General features: G+C 35.2%; 2 protein-coding genes, 1 non-coding gene and 1 pseudogene across 6 annotated transcripts; 2 read left to right on the forward strand and 2 right to left on the reverse strand.

Moving 5' to 3' along the window:
* The first annotated feature begins 127 nt into the window (after window positions 1–127).
* On the forward strand, window positions 128–3,205 carry LOC126667989 (heparanase-like protein 3). Of its 2 annotated transcripts, XM_050361152.2 has the most exons (9): window positions 128–754; window positions 834–870; window positions 1,153–1,330; window positions 1,425–1,573; window positions 1,707–1,937; window positions 2,026–2,215; window positions 2,291–2,416; window positions 2,492–2,591; window positions 2,677–3,205. In XM_050361152.2, exons 1-9 carry the CDS (start codon window positions 467–469, stop codon window positions 3,055–3,057), a joined length of 1,680 nt encoding a protein of 559 aa, XP_050217109.1. In that variant the 5' UTR covers window positions 128–466; the 3' UTR covers window positions 3,058–3,205. The 2 variants fall into 2 exon arrangements, with proteins under 2 accessions (XP_050217109.1, XP_050217110.1); XM_050361153.2 differs by lacking the exon at window positions 834–870 and having other exon boundaries at window positions 670–754.
* On the reverse strand, window positions 1,743–12,415 carry LOC126667991 (cysteine--tRNA ligase CPS1 homolog, chloroplastic/mitochondrial-like). Of its 3 annotated transcripts, XR_008790045.1 has the most exons (8): window positions 12,323–12,415; window positions 12,179–12,210; window positions 5,499–5,637; window positions 4,501–4,626; window positions 3,978–4,181; window positions 3,671–3,772; window positions 2,891–3,043; window positions 1,743–2,278 (listed from the first exon to the last, which is right to left on the reverse strand). XR_008790045.1 is itself a non-coding variant. In XM_056104448.1 (7 exons), exons 1-7 carry the CDS (start codon window positions 12,410–12,412, stop codon window positions 3,438–3,440), a joined length of 849 nt encoding a protein of 282 aa, XP_055960423.1. In that variant the 5' UTR covers window positions 12,413–12,415; the 3' UTR covers window positions 3,177–3,437. The 3 variants fall into 3 exon arrangements, 2 of the variants coding, with proteins under 2 accessions (XP_055960423.1, XP_055960424.1); XM_056104448.1 differs by lacking the exons at window positions 1,743–2,278; window positions 2,891–3,043 and adding an exon at window positions 3,177–3,593; XM_056104449.1 differs by lacking the exons at window positions 1,743–2,278; window positions 2,891–3,043 and adding an exon at window positions 3,177–3,600.
* On the forward strand, window positions 10,052–10,158 carry LOC126670798 (small nucleolar RNA R71). Its single transcript, XR_007638795.1, has one exon. It is a non-coding gene; the product is annotated as a small nucleolar RNA R71 (small nucleolar RNA).
* Window positions 12,416–12,566: 151 nt separating the features above from the next.
* On the reverse strand, window positions 12,567–19,942 carry LOC126667992 (pentatricopeptide repeat-containing protein At1g31430-like; annotated as a pseudogene).
* Window positions 19,943–20,825: the final 883 nt, after the last annotated feature.

The raw sequence follows: 20,825 nt of genomic DNA on the forward strand, positions 1-20,825 counted from the left end.
CATTATTTCTTATTGTAATGAATGGGTCTGGTGGAGGGTTTTTCTAAATTGGATTTTGGTTCAAATGCGCACAAATGAGACTTTGGATAAAGAAGTGAATTTTCTTTAACAATCCTTAACCAATCAAATGTGGCAAATTATTCTCATAATTCCTCCAATAGTGGCTATCCCACTTGTCGACCTACAGCGACACCATTTAGTACTTTTAGCGACGCAAGTTTTCCAGGACGATATTTTCAGATTAAATCTGTCGCCAAATCTGTCGCTAAATCATTAATTAGAAAAGACACTATGCGATCAAAATGGTAAGTTGACTACTACTAATAAGATAAGTAAACTCTCAATATAAAACTCGGAATTTGATTACTTAAACATAACTAAACAATTAACATTAATTTCTATAAATTCATAATATAATATTTTTAAAACCAATGATGATCTTCTTATTTAACAAATTCTGATAAGCATGGCATCCTTACAAGCTGAAACAGAGGCAAAAACAAAGCAAATTAAATTGTTTTGTCTGATGGGTATATTGTTCAGTCTTTTGTTTTTATGTGTTTGGCTAGTTTGGTTGGGTAAAGGCTCGGTTTTTGAGTCGACACAGAGTGTACAAGGTAACGTTTTCATCGATGGAACAGCTTCAGTCGGAACAACTGACGAGGATTTTATTTGTGCTACTTTAGATTGGTGGCCTCCTGATAAATGTGATTATGGAACTTGTAGTTGGGGCACAGCTTCTTTTCTTAATCTTGTAAGTACTCTGGTTTTCTGTTTTTTCTAACTTAGCAGAATCGGACAGGATTTGCTAAGCTTTCGTCGTAAATTTGCAGGATCTTGGGAACCCGATATTGCTAAATGCCATAAAAGGTAAAAGGAAATATCATAGCATGAAATTACGCATACGAAAACAGAATTGGAAATAGAAACAAATATAGCACACTTGTTTTTTAAAAATATAAGAAACGGGAACGCTAAACGTGTAAGTAATGAAAATATAAGAATATATTCATAGGGAGCGAGTTTTCTATTAGAAACGGACCTGAAATGTTTTTCATGAGTTTCATGAAAATGTTTTAGAAACGGAGAAACGCAACTTTCTAAGATTTCCGCACATCATAAAGCAATAACACGGTTCTGATTGTTTTGTAGCTTTCTCGCCGCTGAAAATTAGAATGGGAGGGACTTTACAAGATAAGGTGATATATGAGATTAAAGGCGAACCTTGTACTCCGTTTATCAAGAATAGTTCAGAGATGTTTGGTTTCTCGCAAGGTTGCTTGCCTATGTCTCGATGGGACGAGTTGAACAATTTTTTCAACAAAGCTGGGTGAGTGAAATTATTTTCTCGTTTCAAAGAGTATATTTGAGTAATAGTATCGTATATTAGTATCAACTTTTTGTGTTTTAAATTTTGAATACAGAGCTACTGTTATTTTTGGGTTAAATGCATTAAAAGGCAGAACTATAGCTTCTGATGGTTCTGCTTTTGGAGCTTGGGACTCAAGTAATGCTGTATCCCTTATGCAATACACCGTCAATATGGGGTATAAAATTTACGGCTGGGAGCTAGGTAAGAAATTTCTGTTCTGCTTGTAAGCTATGTTTATGAATTTTTCCGTTCTCCAACATATGAAAACAGTTCTTCCGACAATTCTATTATGATTTTTTTTATTTCAACTGTTTGATCAGCCCGAAATTTTTAGGAAATGAATTAAGTGGCAACGGAGTTGGAACTAGAATTGCGGCAGACCAATATGCATTAGATATAATCACTTTTCAGAACATAGTCGAAAACATTTACAAAGGTTTCAAAAATAAGCCATTGATAATTGCACCGGGAGGTTTCTTTGATGCAAAATGGTTCACAGAATTCATAGACAAGGCGCCTAAATCTCTTCAAGCAGTCACTCAGCACATTTATAATCTCGGTCCAGGTAAAAAAATTGTAATTACACCCTCGTTTAATCTTTTCCGTTAACATAGTTAACAAAGAAGAACGCTTTTGAACTGCTTTACTTATAGGTGTCGATAATCACCTGGTTAACAAGATATTAGATCCTTCCTACCTCGACATTGGCTCCGGGACATTTAGCAGCCTTCAAGAAGTTTTGAAGAGTTCAGGGACGCAAGCCGTTGCCTGGGTAGGCGAGGCAGGAGGGGCTTACAACAGCGGCCGTAATCTTGTTACAAATGCATTTGTATTTAGTTTCTGGTAAGGCGGAGGCGGTATGCATTTTTTTCTTCCAGTCACTAGATCAAAATCCTGACATTGATTCTAATCACACAGGTATTTAGACCAGCTAGGAATGGCGTCGACTTTCAACACGAAAACATACTGTAGACAGACATTGATAGGTGGAAACTATGGCCTACTTAACACCGATACTTTTCTCCCAAATCCTGACTACTATAGGTAATTCTTGCAAGTGAAGTTTTGACAAAAGCACAAATGCATTAGACACTTTAATATAATTTTATATATTTTCAGTGCTCTTCTATGGCACCGTTTGATGGGAACAAATTCACTGTCGACAAGTTTCACAGGAACAAATAAAATGCGTGCTTACGCTCACTGCTCGAAAGCAACTGTAAGTAATTTACTCTATAAGTTAGATTCGTTAGCAAATATATGAACATTCACTTGACTAATACACTCAATATGCATCACTACAGCAAGGAATTACAATTCTCTTAATCAACCTAGACGCTAGCACTACAGTTCAAGTTCACACATCAACCGAACATGTCGGCGGAAATGCCAACTGGACAATGCAAGAATACCAAAGCCGGAGGGAAAAATTTGCTAGAATGTCTAGGGGCTCTAGTTATAAACTTAATGAAAACACAAAGGAAGAGTATCATTTAACAGCAAGGAATGGCGACTTACATAGCCAAACAGTGCTTCTAAATGGGAAAGCACTTGCTGTAACTTCATCCGGAGATATCCCGTCCTTGGAGCCGATAAAAACTAGCCTCTCCGATCCGATAGATGTGACTCCTTTCTCTATTGTATTTGTGCAGATTGCTAATATAACAGTTCCTGCATGTGCATAAGTCGGTAAATAAAAAAATGAGTAACTTCTGCTTCTTCATGTGTAAACATGGTGTCAGCCGCAGACCTGTTCTAAGACACGCCCATGTTCACCCAAAAAAATGTGCTCTTGCAAACGAAATACAATAAATATACAGTTTCTTATTCCAATATAGATAGTCCTATTCTACAGGCATCATCCTGGTTTCTGAAATCAATAAGTTATATGCTCTAATCTTGAGAATAAATAAAAAGTTTGAAGCCATGTGTGTGAAATAAAAAAAACAACTCATTTCGAAGCAATTTGCAGCTCTTGCATTGCAAGAGGAATAGCTGGTCTCCAACTTGTTCCGTCTGGACTGTCCATAAGAGCAATTCCAACATTAGCTAATCATTCCTAATATCAGCCGACAGCCGATCTTTCATAGTCTTTATTCTTTCTAACTTCCATCCTTCCTTCTGCTTTTTGCAATTTATGCTCTTCTGTTAACTTTGCACGCCGCAGTGCTTTTTCTTTCAGTTGCTGCAGAACCTGAGGAAGAAAATATCTTCCACTCAACTTTAAACTAGAGAAAGATTAGCATACAGGGTACACATGTTTGGCCATACTGCAACCGAGGATTATTTTAAGTATACCTCAAAGTAAGTTGTCGGCATCAACCCCAAGATAGATAATGCATTCCCAATAGTTTTTTCAAGAACAGCGAGTGATTCTACTCGCTTAGTCTGTTTCTTTCCCTGAATGGATCAAAATTAACAAGGAATTACACAGAATTCTAGAAGAGGAAAAAGGTGAGATAAATGAATTTTATTTTTCAACTTTGTGATGAAGTGAGATTTGTATTTCAGGTATCTCCAAACGTTAACAACTTCAGGCTCCTGTTTCATGTCCAACTGATAACATTTAATCATAACAGACGAAAATGTATGTATAGCTTGTTACCTTTCGGGTATGTAGCATGTCGTTGATGATTTTTAATGGATCAGACAAAGCAGCCAATAAAACAGGCGTGTGGAGATCATCTGACATTGAGGAGACAGACACATAGTGGAACGTATTTATGCAATTTAAAATTTCAGTTGGGACAGAATCCTTATCAGAAGCTACCTTGTGCAGGCCGATGACAGTTTCACAATCATATAAGGTCTGCAACCAATTGAATGGTAGAAGCAAATAATTTAAAATCTTACAAAAGGCAGATGAGAAGAATTAAGCAAAACATTTCAGCATCTGGTTTGACTAGAATAACAAGATGGCAGAACATATTGAAGGAACACAAAAAACAAGTTCTGAAAATAATTTGAAATTCTAACCGTCTATCGATGGAATCTGAAAACAATATACCTCCAGAATACAGTATCTTATTACCATGAAGCCAAAGCCAAGCAAAACCCAGAGAAAACATGTGTAAAAAGCAGGTGTGTTAAGAGAGGTTGAGTTAAAAGTAGGTTCTACTGTAATATACCTGATAAATGTAAAAAAATATGCGCAGAAGCACTCTCAAGCTGTACACCAGATTAATTGATTGGAGATTGATAGTAAATCCCCAACAAGAAAAGCCGCAAGCCATTGGATGGTACAGATCTATGACCTAAGCAAGGAATTTATACATAAGAATCATGTTCATACAAATACCATTCTAATTATCAAAGCATGCAGATCGAGAACCTAGGAACCATAAACAAGAAAAGAGAAAATCACTAAAAAATGGAATTTCTTTCCCTGCCTGATTGTAAAAAAAAATTCCAAGTGATTTGTACATTTTTTCTGAGTCGACAATGACAAAGCCATTATGTATCCAGTAGCCTATATTACTATCTCTTCATGCAGCACAACTCTGAGCAATCTCATTTTCATAATGGGGGAACACAAGGTCCATTCCACCACCATGGATGTCAAAAGAGTGACCAAGATAAGCAGCACTTATGGCACTGCACTCAATATGCCATCCAGGTTTCCCACGTCCCCATGGACTCTCCCAAAAGGGCTCACCTTCTTTGGTAGACTGAGAAACATATTAAGATATTAAGGAATGATAAATTATTGAATTAAAAACCAACTAGAGAAGGCACTTGATAGGGCATATACAAATAACCTCCTTAAGCATATTTAATTGCTTTGGACAATGATCATAATGACATCCAATTTACATATTTTAGCTAAAAACAATCAGCAAGTCATATATTTAAAAGGCAGGATCTCAAACCCAAGTCTTAACAACCTAAGACCCAAAGTGTAAAGTCTATTACACATCTTGTGGGCAATGTTTCTTCTTTTTTTTGATGAAAAAGAAAGTTGTTCTTACAAACTAGAATACTAGACAATATACCAAAAGAAAAGTCCACACACTAAAGTTAGACAAGTTTCAAGAGGCATAGGCAAATTCAAAATCCGAACATCTTGAAAGATGTGGTCATGAACTGATTTCTTAAAGAGATTACTGAAATCTTTAGGATCACTTACCTTCCACAATGCAAAATCTGCAGGATTATTCTTTCTCGAGTCAACAGCCACTCGCTCACCAGCCCGATTATCTTCTAATTTACTCCCAGATAATTTTCCATACTCAGGAAATCTATCCACTGAGAAGTAGACGTCTCCTTCAATCGCTGATAGCTAAAAATGCAACTCCTGCAAGTATACAGAATGTAATCGTAGCAAACAAGGTCGTATCCACAGAGACAACGGATTAACTATTATTTGTATTAATTATAGCTAAAACAATTATAAATTTGAATTGAATTTGTTTAAACTAATTAACTAAAGTAAATAGAACGACAGAAATTAAGATGTAAAGATAAATTAATAGCGAAGAACACTAGAGTTTCGGGATTTCACTTAATCATAAGATACATTGTCATCTATGGAATTGATGTGATTCAATGACGGTATTCAAAATTGCTTTAGTATTCTCTCGAATCAAGAAAGCCTATTCAATTAAAGTGAGTTTAATTTCTCAATCCAAACCCTAATTTAATCGAATGATGAAGGATTACAACCTATATGTCATACACAAATCCGTAGGTATATCTCTATCCTACGGTAGTTATGCGAATTAATTCTAGATCAGAATTTATGTTTCATCTCTCAATACTTCACATAAATTCTAGATAAAGTTCAATTGACGGCCAAACAATCAAACAACGATAAACACAAGAATTAATTACTGAAAACACGATATTAAACAATCTCTTGCTAATATAAAACTTCAATCCATAAAATAACAATGAATCTCATAATTAAACTACATCCCTAGCTCTAATGTAAAAGTTTAGCTACACATAATCTGAGATTGGAAAGCAAAAACAGAATTAAAAGAGTTCATTGAGTAGAGAATAAGGAAAAACTCTTTGATTCCAGGTTAGATCAATCGTCAGTTGATTCCCTCCTTCGATCGTTAAGAATCCTTGATCCAATCGCCAATTCGGTCTTTTTCCTCCTTGTGGTTGCTTCCAAGGTCTCTGAGTTGTGTAAAAATCGAACCCCAACTTAACTTCTCTTTTTGGCTTTTATAGTCTCCAAGTCTCAAGGAAAACCTAATCAAACCGGACTTAAAATTGCTCTTGACCGGACCTACTGACCGGTTCTACTGGGTAGGTAAAGTCGCAGGTCCGGTCGGCTACAAAAAACTGGCAGAAGGTGGACCTTACCTCTGACCTTTTCTACGGGGCAGGTCCGGCCGTAGGTAAGGTCATTGACCTTACCTCCAGCCTTTTCTACGGGGCAGGTCCGGCTGTAGGTAAGGTCGAGTCCAAAATAGCAAGGCAGTGAGTTGACCTTACCTCCAGCCTTTTCTACTGGGCAGGTCCGGCTGTAGGTAAGGTCGACTCCGAAATAGCGAATTTTGTTGCAATCTTCGGTCCGTTCGGCTTTTTATTACGCATTTGCTTAATCCTAAAGAAAGTTAGCAAATTCCACGAATCAGGGCAATAATCAAACCATAATTTACATAATTTCATAACAATTAAATCACAATATTCTCAACAAAATACGTAAAATTATGGTTTATCAAATTCCCCCACACTTGAGCTTTTGCTTGTCCTCAAGCAAACTGAATTCAGCCCGTATAATAATGCATCAATACACCCATGAATCATATCAAGAGATTTAGTAATCAAAAACCACTTAGAGAAAAGTTAACAACACCAACCAAATTACAAAAATCAATCACTACATACGATGATTAGATGACCTACAAAAACATTAAAGAAAATATCTCAAGTCTTTATTTATTCAAATAATTAAGCTAAACAAATCTAGTAAACTAACATATGAACCAAGATCGAAAAATCATGAGTAAAAAGTATGAAGAAAGTTGCTTGCTCTATTTTTTTCTTTGAGTGCGTTTTACGCTCCATCTCTTTAGTGGGTGCGTTTTACGCTCCATCCCACTCTTATTTTCTTTTCAATTGAACACTCCATCTATTTGAATTGTCATCTAGTTTTTCCACCAAAAATACATCATATAGAAAACTCAAATATCAATGGTGTACTTTGCTAAATCACAAATTCAAGTGGCTATAAGCCCTATTCATAACTTTGACCACTACAAGTTTAAACATTTACGTTTCTTTTGGTCAAAATTAGCGGAATAATAATTTCTTTTATATTTGAGTGATTCAAAAGAATTTTTTTTTCCTTTTTCTGGTGAGTGCGTTTTACGCTCCATCTCACCTTTTTGAAGCAACTATAATTCATACTAATACTCACTCTCATCTATTTTCGATTCAAATGAAAGTCTAAGAGATTTACAAAGGTTAATTAGTTAAATAAAGTTTTAGAATTCAACCAATTTCAATAAAAAAAAACAGCAATTTCAAGTCATTAAACCATCGCACTAGCTACTAACCAAAGATAATTTAAGTTGATAATTGCAAAACCATTCAAAAAGTGATAATTAATTACTTGACTCTAGTGATAATTTAAGGGTAATCGACTCATCAAAGAACGTACAACTAAAAACAATTTGAAGGACAAGCTAAAAACTATCTTAAAAATCAAACAAAAGCATAAAGCCAAATTGACTCTTCCCCCATACTTAATTCGCAGATTGCCCTCAAGATGCATAATAAATGAAAATAAATGCAAGCAATTAGAAAACATAAAACTCCCCTGACTTGTGACGTATTAACTGCGAGAGTTCCTTTATGCTATTGATGCATTGCTGCCACTAAATAAAAGGAGAAAGAGTCTTGTAACCCGCTACGACACTGGAAAAAAAAAACTAAACAACGACAATTATTAAACAAAAGATAAAGAAAATAAAATTGCAAAAGAAAATATTGGGTTGCCTCCCAATTAGCGCTTTGTTTAACGTCTTTAGCTAGACTCATTGATACGCTTCTAATGGCTCCTTGAACGATTCCTGTTCAACATTATGTGAAACAGCATGGTCAATAATATCGACACTAAAACAAGAATCATCAAGTAATGGGTGTTTCATGGCTTTAAGAATATTAAATTCTTCTTTTTCACTCCCCATCCTAAAGGTAAGCTTACCTTTAACAACATCAATCAACACACCTCCTGTAGCTAAAAATGGTCTACCTAAAATCATAGATATATCATTTTCATCCTCTGTTTCTAAGACAAGAAAATCTGCAGGAAAATAAAACTTGCCCACTCGCACAAATAAGTCTTCTACAATGCCTAAAGGGTATTTGATCGATCGATCGGCCAATTGTAGAGACATAGTTGTGGGCTTCATTTCTTTCATGCCAAGCCTATTATAAAGAGATACAGGCATAATATTCACACTAGCACCAAGGTCACACAAACATTTAGAGATAGTGATATCACCAATAACACAAGGAATAGAAAAACTCCCTGGGTCCTTAAGCTTAGGTGGTAGCTTCTTTTGAAGTATGGCACTGCATTCTTCAGTTAAAGCTACGGTGGCGTACTCCTCTAGCTTGTTCTTGTTGGAAACTAGTTCTTTTAAGAACTTGGCATAGGAAGACATCTTAGCAAGGGCCTGCAAAATAGGAATATTAAGCTCAATCTTTTTAAAGGCATTAAGAAAGTGCTGAAAATTATTGCTAGTAGTTTTCTTCTTAAGCCTTTGTGGATATGGAATAGGTGGAACATAAGGTTTGACTGAAGGATCAGCCACCACTTCCTTATCAAGATCATTCCCTTGCTTTACATCGTGCTCACTCTCTTCCTTGTCGTCTCTATCGTTGACAATCTCAATTACTTTCCTGCCTTTGCTTCCCTCTCCTACCCGAGTTTCGCTCCCTAGACTAATGGCCATAACCACCTCTCTTGGATTATTCTCAGTATTACTAGGAAGTTTGCCTTGTTCACGTTCAGCAACAGTTCGTGCCAATTGGCCCAGCTGCAACTCTAATTTGTGAATTGATGCTTGACTTGACTGTGCCAACTGGTCAATTTTCGCATCCATCTTCTTAATAGTGGTATCTTGAGTCGCTAAGAACTGAGATAACATCTCTTCTACCGACAGTTTCCTGTCTGGAATATTCTGTTGTTGAGGTGGGAGAACTTGTCTTTGTTGCTGAAATCCCGGAGGTGGTGCTTGCCTATTCGCTCCTTGATCCCTCCATGAGAAATTTGGGTGGTTGTGCCATCCAGGGTTATAAGTGTTTGAGAAAGGATCATTCTTGACTTGTCTACCCTGGAAGGCTCCCATGAAATTTGCTTCCTCACTGTTTGGTGGTGTCGATCCAATGTTTGCGCACACATTTGCATTGTGTCCAAACATCCCACAAAAGGCGCATGACTCTTGATTGGAAGTATCTCTGTCTACAAGCATCTTGACTTGCTTGGTTAAATCAGCCATTTGTGCTGAGAGATCAGAATGAGAGTTGATTTCATATATTCCTGCCCTTTTTCCTCTGATTGCCTTCTGCCTTGAATTCATTGCCAATTTTTCATAGGTTTTCATGAGTTCTGCAGCTGTGGTATCTCCATAGTAACCTCCAGAAGCTGTGTCAACTAGCGTTTGACAATTAACGTTCAGGCCATCATAGAAAAACTGAGTCAGCAAATTCTCTGGCACTTGATGATGAGGGCATTGAGTTAAGAGCAGCTTAAACCTTTCCCATGCTTCATGAAAAGATTCTGGATCTCGTTGCACAAAGTTGCAAATTTTTGCCCTGAGATCCATGGTCTTTTGTGGTGAGTAGAACCTCAGCATGAATTCATTGTAGACATCCTCCCATGTGAGAAAAACACCTTCTGGTTGGTTCAACAGCCACTGTCTCGCGTCTCCTTTCAGACAATGAGGAAAACACCTCGTCCTTAGCTCATCCTCATTGAGATTGTTCAGCGGTAAAGTCTGCACAATACCATAAAAATCTCTGATAAAGGCTAGTGAGTCTTCAGTAGCCGTTCCATTAAACTGAGGCAGCATATTGAGATGGAAAGTTTTGAGCTCATAGTTCCTTGCTGCTTCACTCAAACGGATACATGACGGGTTAGCAGTAACCGTTGGCCTTTGAATATCACGTAACCTTTGTGCTTGATTGGGATTAGCTAGTTCGTCCATGTTTTCAGCTCTTTCTTGTCTTCTTCTCGCTCTATTTGCACGGCACGTTCGTTCAATCTCTAGATTCAGCTCAAGTATTTCTTCGTTATTAAGACTTTTTGATCGTCTCAATAGCATTCAAAATCCTGAAGATGACAAAGAGAATTGAAAGAAAGAAAAAAAAAACTAAAAGTAAAGACTAAAATTAATAAAATAATAATTAAAAACAACGTTGTCCCCGGCAACGGCGCCAAAAACTTGATAGCTAAAAATGCAACTCCTGCAAGTATACAGAATGTAATCGTAGCAAACAAGGTCGTATCCACAGAGACAACGGATTAACTATTATTTGTATTAATTATAGCTAAAACAATTATAAATTTGAATTGAATTTGTTTAAACTAATTAACTAAAGTAAATAGAACGACAGAAATTAAGATGTAAAGATAAATTAATAGCGAAGAACACTAGAGTTTCGGGATTTCACTTAATCATAAGATACATTGTCATCTATGGAATTGATGTGATTCAATGACGGTATTCAAAATTGCTTTAGTATTCTCTCGAATCAAGAAAGCCTATTCAATTAAAGTGAGTTTAATTTCTCAATCCAAACCCTAATTTAATCGAATGATGAAGGATTACAACCTATATGTCATACACAAATCCGTAGGTATATCTCTATCCTACGGTAGTTATGCGAATTAATTCTAGATCAGAATTTATGTTTCATCTCTCAATACTTCACATAAATTCTAGATAAAGTTCAATTGACGGCCAAACAATCAAACAACGATAAACACAAGAATTAATTACTGAAAACACGATATTAAACAATCTCTTGCTAATATAAAACTTCAATCCATAAAATAACAATGAATCTCATAATTAAACTACATCCCTAGCTCTAATGTAAAAGTTTAGCTACACATAATCTGAGATTGGAAAGCAAAAACAGAATTAAAAGAGTTCATTGAGTAGAGAATAAGGAAAAACTCTTTGATTCCAGGTTAGATCAATCGTCAGTTGATTCCCTCCTTCGATCGTTAAGAATCCTTGATCCAATCGCCAATTCGGTCTTTTTCCTCCTTGTGGTTGCTTCCAAGGTCTCTGAGTTGTGTAAAAATCGAACCCCAACTTAACTTCTCTTTTTGTCTTTTATAGTCTCCAAGTCTCAAGGAAAACCTAATCAAACCGGACTTAAAATTGCTCTTGACCGGACCTACTGACCGGTTCTACTGGGTAGGTAAAGTCGCAGGTCCGGTCGGCTACAAAAAACTGGCAGAAGGTGGACCTTACCTCTGACCTTTTCTACGGGGCAGGTCCGGCCGTAGGTAAGGTCATTGACCTTACCTCCAGCCTTTTCTACGGGGCAGGTCCGGCTGTAGGTAAGGTCGAGTCCAAAATAGCAAGGCAGTGAGTTGACCTTACCTCCAGCCTTTTCTACTGGGCAGGTCCGGCTGTAGGTAAGGTCGACTCCGAAATAGCGAATTTTGTTGCAATCTTCGGTCCGTTCGGCTTTTTATTACGCATTTGCTTAATCCTAAAGAAAGTTAGCAAATTCCACGAATCAGGGCAATAATCAAACCATAATTTACATAATTTCATAACAATTAAATCACAATATTCTCAACAAAATACGTAAAATTATGGTTTATCAATCGCGTATGCACATCCATTATCAAGAATCTGCAAAGAAATCAAGCCAATATATTCATGCACATAAGCCCCAAACACTTAAACATGACAACTCATCTCAGAAATGTTTGACTTTCATATAATAACGGGCAGGAAAATGTACCTGCTTGATCATGTCAATTATGTGAGGTATGTAATCAGACACACGTGGTTCAACAAAAGGGGGCAAGCAATGTAGATACACATACACCATATCATGGTGAAATTCTTTACAGTATCGTCTACTTAAAATGATTGGATCGTCCCCCAATTCTTTTGCTCGAGCAATTATCTACAATAGCAGCTGTTTTCTGTTTCAATGTTTCTGTTTATGTGAAATGAAGAAACCAACAAACTTTGAAGTTTACTGATACTATGAATAGCATTTCTCTTGTTCATCAAAAGTCATATCTTCTCTTTCCATATAATTATTGTCTGAATCTGACAATGGTTTGGCAATTCCATCCAATATTGAAACTATTCCTTTCATTTCAGGATGAGATGGATGCCCCGAAAAAAACTCATGACTGATACCATATACCTCAATTGAGCTACAACCCGGCGTCTTTTTGACTCCAAGATCTTTCATTTTTCTTCTCACCTTTGTCACATCTTCCCATATGTCTGCAAATGCATACATATTGGCAAGAAGAGTATGCACACTGGAATCACTTGATTGAATTTTAGCCAGCTGTTTCGCAATCCGCTCACCCATCTCAATATTCCCATAAATTCTGCAAGCACTAAGCAAAGAGCCATAAAGTTGAACTTTGGCAGCGTTATTACCATCTGGTCTCTTTTCTATTAACTCCTCTGCTTCATCTAGCATTCCAGCTCGACCAAGCAAGTCAACTAGACATCCATAATTTTCTGATTTTGGCTTAATTTGATACAACGTTGTCATAGAATTAAACAACTCGCGACCTTCCTCAACTAATCCTCCATGACTGCAGGCGCTTAAAACACCGATAAATGCAATATCATCTGGTTTAACCCCAGCTTGTTTCATTTGTGTAAAAAATTCAAGTGCCTTGCCTGTTTTCCCGTTTGTAGCAAGCGCACATATGATTGAAGTCCATACGGGTGTATCCTTTATTCGCAATCCAGAAAAAATCTCCAAAGCTTTTTCTATGCACCCACATTTTGCATACTTTCCTATCAAAGCAGTCCCAACAACTGCATCTACAGGAATTCTATTTTCTTCTATGAATCCATGAATCCACTGCCCTTGCTCGATAGCTCCCGTTTGAGCACAGCCTGTTAACAGAGAAACAACTATGAATTTGTCCGGTTTAACTCTTTTAACTTGCATTTCTCTAAAAAGTGCCACTGCCTCGTCAAAACGGTTAAACTGCACATACCCATTAATCATAGCTGTCCAAATAACAACGTCTCGAACTAAACTCCTATGAATCGAACAACCTTTTAGCTTCTTCTAGCTCACCTCTATTTACATACCCGCTTACCATACTAGTCAAACAAATGACATTTTTTGAAGGCATATCTTCAAACATTGCTCGGGCCATACTCAAACACCCACACTTGCAATACATGTCAATCAATGCATTTTCAATAATGGAACTAAACTCAATATTTCCCCTAACATATAAGAATTGAAGAATTTGAGAGATTATAGATTGAAGAAGATGATTATAGAAGGGAATAAAATGAGCTGATTCTCATTAAGAAATAACCGTTGCATCTGTTACACTTTATAGAGAATGTATGTGACACTTGTCACTCATTCATTGAGCTATTAACCTATATGACTTAACAGCTATAATAACTAAAACGACTTTATAAACAGTCGTTTAATATCTAATGAATTAACAGACTTTATAACAAACATAACAAACTCTTATAACTAACTTAATTCTAACTTCTTGAATCTGATATTCTCTAATACCCTCCCTCAAGCTGGAATGTAGATGCTATGTATTCCAAGCTTGTTAAGAATTTCCAAGAATGCAGAAGGAGGTAGAGGTTTTGTGAAAAAATCAGCTAGTTGCTGAGATCCAGAAATAGGAAATAGATGTAATAAACCTGACTGAATTTTTTGCCTTACCACATGACAATCTATGTCTATGTGTTTCGTACGCTCATGAAACACTGGATTATGAGCTATGTGACATGCTGACTGATTGTCACAATAAATCTGAGCAGGAACAGCATTTGTGACTTGTAAATCCTTCAATAAATAATCAATCCATTGAACTTCACATGTTGTATTTGCAAGTGCTCTATACTCTGCTTCTGAACTGGATTTAGAAACTGTTACTTGTTTCTTTGTCTTCCAGGAAATAAGAGCTTCTCCAAGAAAAATACAGTAACCTGTTATTGACTTTCTGGTTTCAGAACAGGTGGCCCAATCAGAGTCTGAAAAACCTTTTAATTTCAAGGTGTTCTTTGCTGGAAAAAAAATTCCTTGCCCTGGTGACTTCTTGAGATATCTTAACACTCTTGATATTGCAGCAAAATGATTCTTTGTTGGGCAGTCTAGGAACTGTGACAGATGTTGTACTGGAAATGTTATATCTGGGCGAGTACTGCATAAATATACCAGCTTGCCTACTAGTCTCCTATATTCAGTTATGTCTGGATGAGGAGCTGAATTATCTTCTTTTGTCAATCTTGTCATTGCTGTCATAGGAGTTGCTGCAGGTTTTGATCCAGTAAAACCAGTCTCCTAAAGTAAATCAACAACATACTTTCGTTGACACAGATTTATACCAGTCTTTGATCTAGCCACTTCTAACCCCAAGAAGAATTTCAAAACACCAAGATCTTTTATTTTGAAAGTTTTATCTAGATAATACTTAACTTCTTGAATCTGACTTTGGTTATTTCCTGCTAGTATTACATCATCAACATAAACTAGCAGGGCTGTAAATGATCCTTGTTGTTTCTTTGTAAATAAAGAAGTATCTGATATTGCTTGTGTAAATCCTTGAGCAATCAATGCCTCAGTCAACTTCACATTCCACTGTCTGCTTGCCTGTTTAAGACCATATAGAGATTTTGTCAATTTACAGACTTGATTTGGTTTTGAAGAAAGCAAACCTGGTGGGACTTGCATGTAGACTTCTTCATTGAGGTCTCCATGTAAGAAAGCATTGTTAATATCCAGCTGTTGCAAGAACCAACCATTTGCAGCTGCCAATGCTAGTAACACTCTAATAGTTGTCATCTTAGCTACAGGTGAAAAAGTATCTGTATAATCTATCCCATTTTGCTGTGTGTACCCCTTAGCAACTAATCTAGCTTTATGTCTTTCAATTGTTCCATCACTATTGTATTTAATTTTAAAAACCCATTTACATCCTATTGGTTCTTTTTGATATGGTAAATCAGTCAAAAACCATGTTTGATTCTGTTCTAAAGCATTTAACTCTTTTTGAATTGCTTCCTGCCAACAAACATGTTTTATTGCCTCGTTATAAGTTTTTGGTTCTATTAAAACATCTGTATTAACAGCAAATACTTTATGACAATTATTTAATTTTGCATAAGATAGAACTTTTGATAATGTATGAGGTGTTGTTCTTGCTTTCTGACTTAAAACACTATCATTTTTAGAAAGCTGACAAACATAATCTCTTAAGTGAACTGGTTCTACAACTCTTCTAGATGACCTTCTAAGAGGAAGATTTGTAACTACTTCTACTGGTTGCACTATATCCTCATTATCATGATTCCTATCTATATTAGTCAAATTATAATCTATATCAGGAACATCAATATATGCAGGCAAAACAACTGATGAAATTGTATCAGACAAAATATTTGAATCTTTAAAAGGAAAAAGATGTTCATAAAATCTAACATCTCTAGAAATTATAACCTGTTTTGTTTGAAGATTAAACAATCTATACCCCTTTGTAATAGCTGGATAACCAATAAAAATACATGGATTAGACCTAGGAGTAAATTTATGTCTTGTATGCAATAATGTTGAAGCATAAACCAAACAACCAAAGACTTTAAGATCATTAAAAACAGGCTGTTTCTTATACAAAATCTCATAAGGTGTCTTATTGTCTATAACAGGAGAAGGTATTCTATTTATAAGAAAAACAGCATGCATAACACAATCTGACCAAAAAGAAATATCAACAGAAGATTGAAACTTCAATGCACGTGCTACATTCAATAAATGTTGATGTTTCCTTTCAACTACTGAATTTTGCTCAGGAGTATATACACATGTGGTTTGATGTATAATTCCTTTTGAACTAAAGAAATCTGACATATTAAATTCCTGTCCATTGTCTGTTCTAATACACTTAATTTTAGCAGAAAACTGATTTTCAACATATGCACAGAAAGTTTGTATCATTCTTCTTGAATCTGATTTTAATTTTAACATAAAAATCCATGTGTATCTACTCTTGTCATCCACAATAGTTAAAAAATATTTGTGACCATATATTGAAACAAATCTTGATGGTCCCCATATGTCTATATGTAATAAATCAAAACAATTATCAACTACTGAATTACTCAAAGGAAAAGCATTCTTTTTCTGTTTTGCTAAATGACAGATTTGACAATGAGAATCAATTGGAACTTTTATTGATGAATCTATACTTTGTAAACATTTAAGTCTTGCATTAGCTAAATGACCAAACCTATAATGCCACAAAGAATCACTACTAACAGAATTCACATAAGAAAATTTTTCAATCTCAGCAGACTTATTAATATCAAATGATGCTTTATCAAGCTGATAAAGACCTTGGACTTTCTCAGCTAATCCAATCATCTTCCAACTCACATAATCCTGTATAATACAAACATTTTTATGCAAAATTATACAATATTCATAATGTGATGTTATTTTACTTGTAGATATTAAATTGAATGCAAAATTAGGAACATATAACACGTTATGCAATTTGAATTTTTCACTAAATACTACTGTGCCTATATGTGTTACTTTTATTTTTTGTGAATTTGGCAAAGTAACACTAACATTATTAACAGGCTTATAGGATGTGAAAAAATTCAAAGAACAAACAATGTGATCTGTTGCTCCTGAATCTATTATCTATAATGCATTATCATGTTTAGACACAAATGAACAAGCAGAAAAATGCATACCTGAATCTTCTGCTGTAGAAGAATAATTTGCAGATACAGTATTAATCTTGACAGAGTTTGCAGAAGCATTATGTTGCAGCATGCCCATAAGTTGCTGATATTGCTCTTGAGTAAACATTGGAACAGAAGTTGTTGCAACATTCTTAGAATTATTTGAGGCAGAAATTTGATTACTATCAAACTCTCTCCTTTCTTTAACATTTGCAGCAGCATCTTCAACATAATAACCTTCATAACCCTGACTTTCATAACCCTGATCTTGATCATTATAACCTTGATCTTTTTCATTACCAATCATAGAATCTCCTACCTGATTAACATATCTAGGCCTAGGAACAAAGCCAGGTGGATAACCATGCTTCTTAAAGCAAATGTCCACAGTATGACCAGAAATACCACAAAAAGTACAAACTGGTTTTTCACTATTAGAATTAGAATAAAATCTTCTTTGTCCTCCCTGTGACCTATGATTATTAGAACTTCCAGAACTACCACTAGCAAAAGACTTATTAGCACCAAAAGACCTATTTCCAGAATTATAAGGAACAAATTTCCTAGCTTGAGTAGCAAAAACAACAGGTTCTGCATTTTGAATTCCAGATTCTATGATTCCTAGTCCTAGCTGTCTCTCATGCTGTAAGGCTAAAGAAAACACTTTATTAATTTTAGGTAAGTGTTCTTTCATCAAAACTTGAGTTCTAATAGCTGCAAAATTTTCATTTAAGCCTTTCAAAAATCTTATAACATAGTCTGCCTCTTGTTGATTCTTAACAGATTTTGAAGCTTCACAAACACACTGAGGATTGCAACTACACACAGGAATCATTCTTAAGTTTGAATATTCATCCCACAATATTTTTAACTGTGTGAAATAATCTGTAACAGAAAGATTATTTTGCCTAAAAACATATATCTCTTCTTGTAAATCAGAAATTCTTACAGCATTACCTTGAGAAAACCTGTCAAACAAATCTTTCCAAACATCAAGGGCAGAATCAACCCACAAAATACTCTGAGCTATGGATGGAGATAAAGATCTGACAATCCAAGAAAGCACCATAGTATTACACCGCTCCCAAATAGGATACATAGAATCTCCTTTAGATGGAACAGCAATACTCCCATCTACAAACTTCAGTTTATTCTTTGACATTAAGCACATTCTCATGGATCTTGACCAAGAATGATAATTTTGCCCATTAAGCAATGGAGAAACAAGAACTAAAGATGGGTTTTCACTTGGATGTAAGTAAAAAGGACTAGAAGGATGATCAAAATCTTGATTAAAAGCCATATTTCTAGGGTTTTTTAGCAGAAATTGAATTGAAAGAAAAATGAATTAAGAACTGAATACAGAAATTGAATTGAACTGAATACAGAAATTGAATTGAAAGAAAAATGAAAATGAATCAAGAACTGAATCAAAGATAGCTTTGATTAGAAAACGAATTTACTAAGAACAAGAATCAAAGATAGCTTTGATTAGAAACGAATCAAGAACTAAATCAAAGATAGCTTTGATTAGATAACAGATTTAATAAGAACAAGAATCAAAGATAGCTTTGATTGAAAATGATTTGTATTAGCTTTGATACCATATAAGAATTGAAGAATTTGAGAGATTATAGATTGAAGAAGATGATTATAGAAGGGAATAAAATGAGCTGATTCTCATTAAGAAATAACCGTTGCATCTGTTACACTTTATAGAGAATGTATGTGACACTTGTCACTCATTCATTGAGCTATTAACCTATATGACTTAACAGCTATAATAACTAAAACGACTTTATAAACAGTCGTTTAATATCTAATGAATTAACAGACTTTATAACAAACATAACAAACTCTTATAACTAACTTAATTCTAACTTCTTGAATCTGATATTCTCTAATATAACATAATCATGAATTTCCTTACCGAGTTCCAATCTTTTCAACGCTGTGCAAGCCGAAAGAGTGCTCACAATAGTAGCTTCATCAGGCATGAAACAACTCTCTTCTCGCATACAACAAAAACCTTTATAGCATCCTCAAATCTTCTACATCGAACGTAACTAGAAATCAACATGTTCCAAGAAACCACGTCTCTCTCAGGCATTTCATCGAACACCTCGGCCATACTATCATTTAAACCTAACTGACCATACATATCAATCAGGGAGTTACAGATATAAGTATCAGAGTCAAGACCAGATTTTGTGACAGCCCCACGTAATTTTTCAGCCGCGAAAACATCTCCCAAGTGAGAAATCGCCTTACATACAAATGGGTAGGTGAAATTATCGGGCGACAGCCCCTCTTCTCTAAGCTTAGAGAAAAAGAAAAGGCATTTTGTATAGCTTCGACTCTTAGCAAAAGCTTTGATCATGAGATTGTAGATAAACAAACCTGGATTCTCTATGTGATTGAAGATTTTCTCGGCATAGTTGAGGTTTCCTTTAGATGGGTCGGTGCAAAAGACTATGAGGGTTTTGAGGGAGAGATTGTCTTGGTGGAGTCCGACCCGGAAGATGTGGGCATGGATTTGTTTGAGATGGGTCATTGATTTGCAGTTTTTAAGAGTGAAAATGCCAGAATTCTTGCTAAGAGGTTTTGCAAAGGAGTAGAATGTGCTTCCATGGCGGGAAATTAACCGCAATAACTGTAATTTGTGCCGTGGATTTTGCACTGTGTTTCGGCGACCATTATTACCGGTTATTAAACTTTTTTTTATCAAAGATAGATATATTGAACCGGTTATTAAACTTGAAAGTGTACGGAAAACGCAAAATAGGTACTATTTTTTTTTGGCCTAATCACTCAAAAACCCCTCACCTTTAAATTTTTTTTCAATTCCACCCCGACGTTGAAAATTTGTCAATTTTACCCACTTTTGAATTTTCCGTTTTCAATTGTACCCCAATATTTTAATTTTTGTTCATTTTTTTATTTAAATGATGAAATCATTCAATTAATTAAGTCTAAACATGAAATTAAATTCTTTTTTATTCAAAAAAGTACAAATAAGTCCTTTATTTTAAAAAACTAACTAAAAACCATAATCAAATTAACACTAATTTAAATTCTTAATTAATTTAACTAAATTTAAATAAATTTTAAAAATATACAATCAATATATGCGAGACATGGAGAATGTTTTAAACAAATTTCCAAACGCAAAAAACGTTAATTTAATTTTTCAGGGTACAATTGAAACACAAAAATGCAAAATAGGGTAAAATTGACAAATTTTCAACGTCAGGGTATGATTGAAAAGGGGCTAAAAGGTCGGGGTTTTTTAAGACATTAGGCCTTTTTTTTTTGTCAAAGATTGAACTTCATTAAATGAAGAAAGATATATATATATATATAAATAGGAAATAACTTCTCAACACTACTGAATAAGCATTCCAAAATAAAATGATGAGAACTGCAAAGCAGTCATCCACAAGGGCTTTTTAGCCACCGAATGGGCCACCCAATTAAAATCTAATTTTCGAAAATCGAAAAACTAGATCACAGATATCAACTAAAACTACTCCAAC

This window comes from Mercurialis annua, linkage group LG2 (assembly GCF_937616625.2).
Source record: "Mercurialis annua linkage group LG2, ddMerAnnu1.2, whole genome shotgun sequence".
Classification (NCBI taxonomy): Eukaryota; Viridiplantae; Streptophyta; class Magnoliopsida; order Malpighiales; family Euphorbiaceae; genus Mercurialis; species Mercurialis annua.

Coding starts and splice junctions, on each gene's coding strand:
- LOC126667989 (XM_050361152.2), top strand. CDS start 467: ATGGCATCCTTACAAGCTGAAACAGAGGCAAAAACAAAGCAAATTAAA. Junction 1,331..1,424: donor AATTTTTTCAACAAAGCTGG/GTGAGTGAAATT, acceptor TTTTGAATACAG/AGCTACTGTTATTTTTGGGT. Junction 2,216..2,290: donor GCATTTGTATTTAGTTTCTG/GTAAGGCGGAGG, acceptor CTAATCACACAG/GTATTTAGACCAGCTAGGAA.
- LOC126667991 (XM_056104448.1), bottom strand. CDS start 12,412: ATGGTGTATGTGTATCTACATTGCTTGCCCCCTTTTGTTGAACCACGT. Junction 4,182..4,500: donor TATTTTTTTACATTTATCAG/GTATATTACAGT, acceptor AATTGGTTGCAG/ACCTTATATGATTGTGAAAC. Junction 3,773..3,977: donor ACATGCTACATACCCGAAAG/GTAACAAGCTAT, acceptor TGATCCATTCAG/GGAAAGAAACAGACTAAGCG.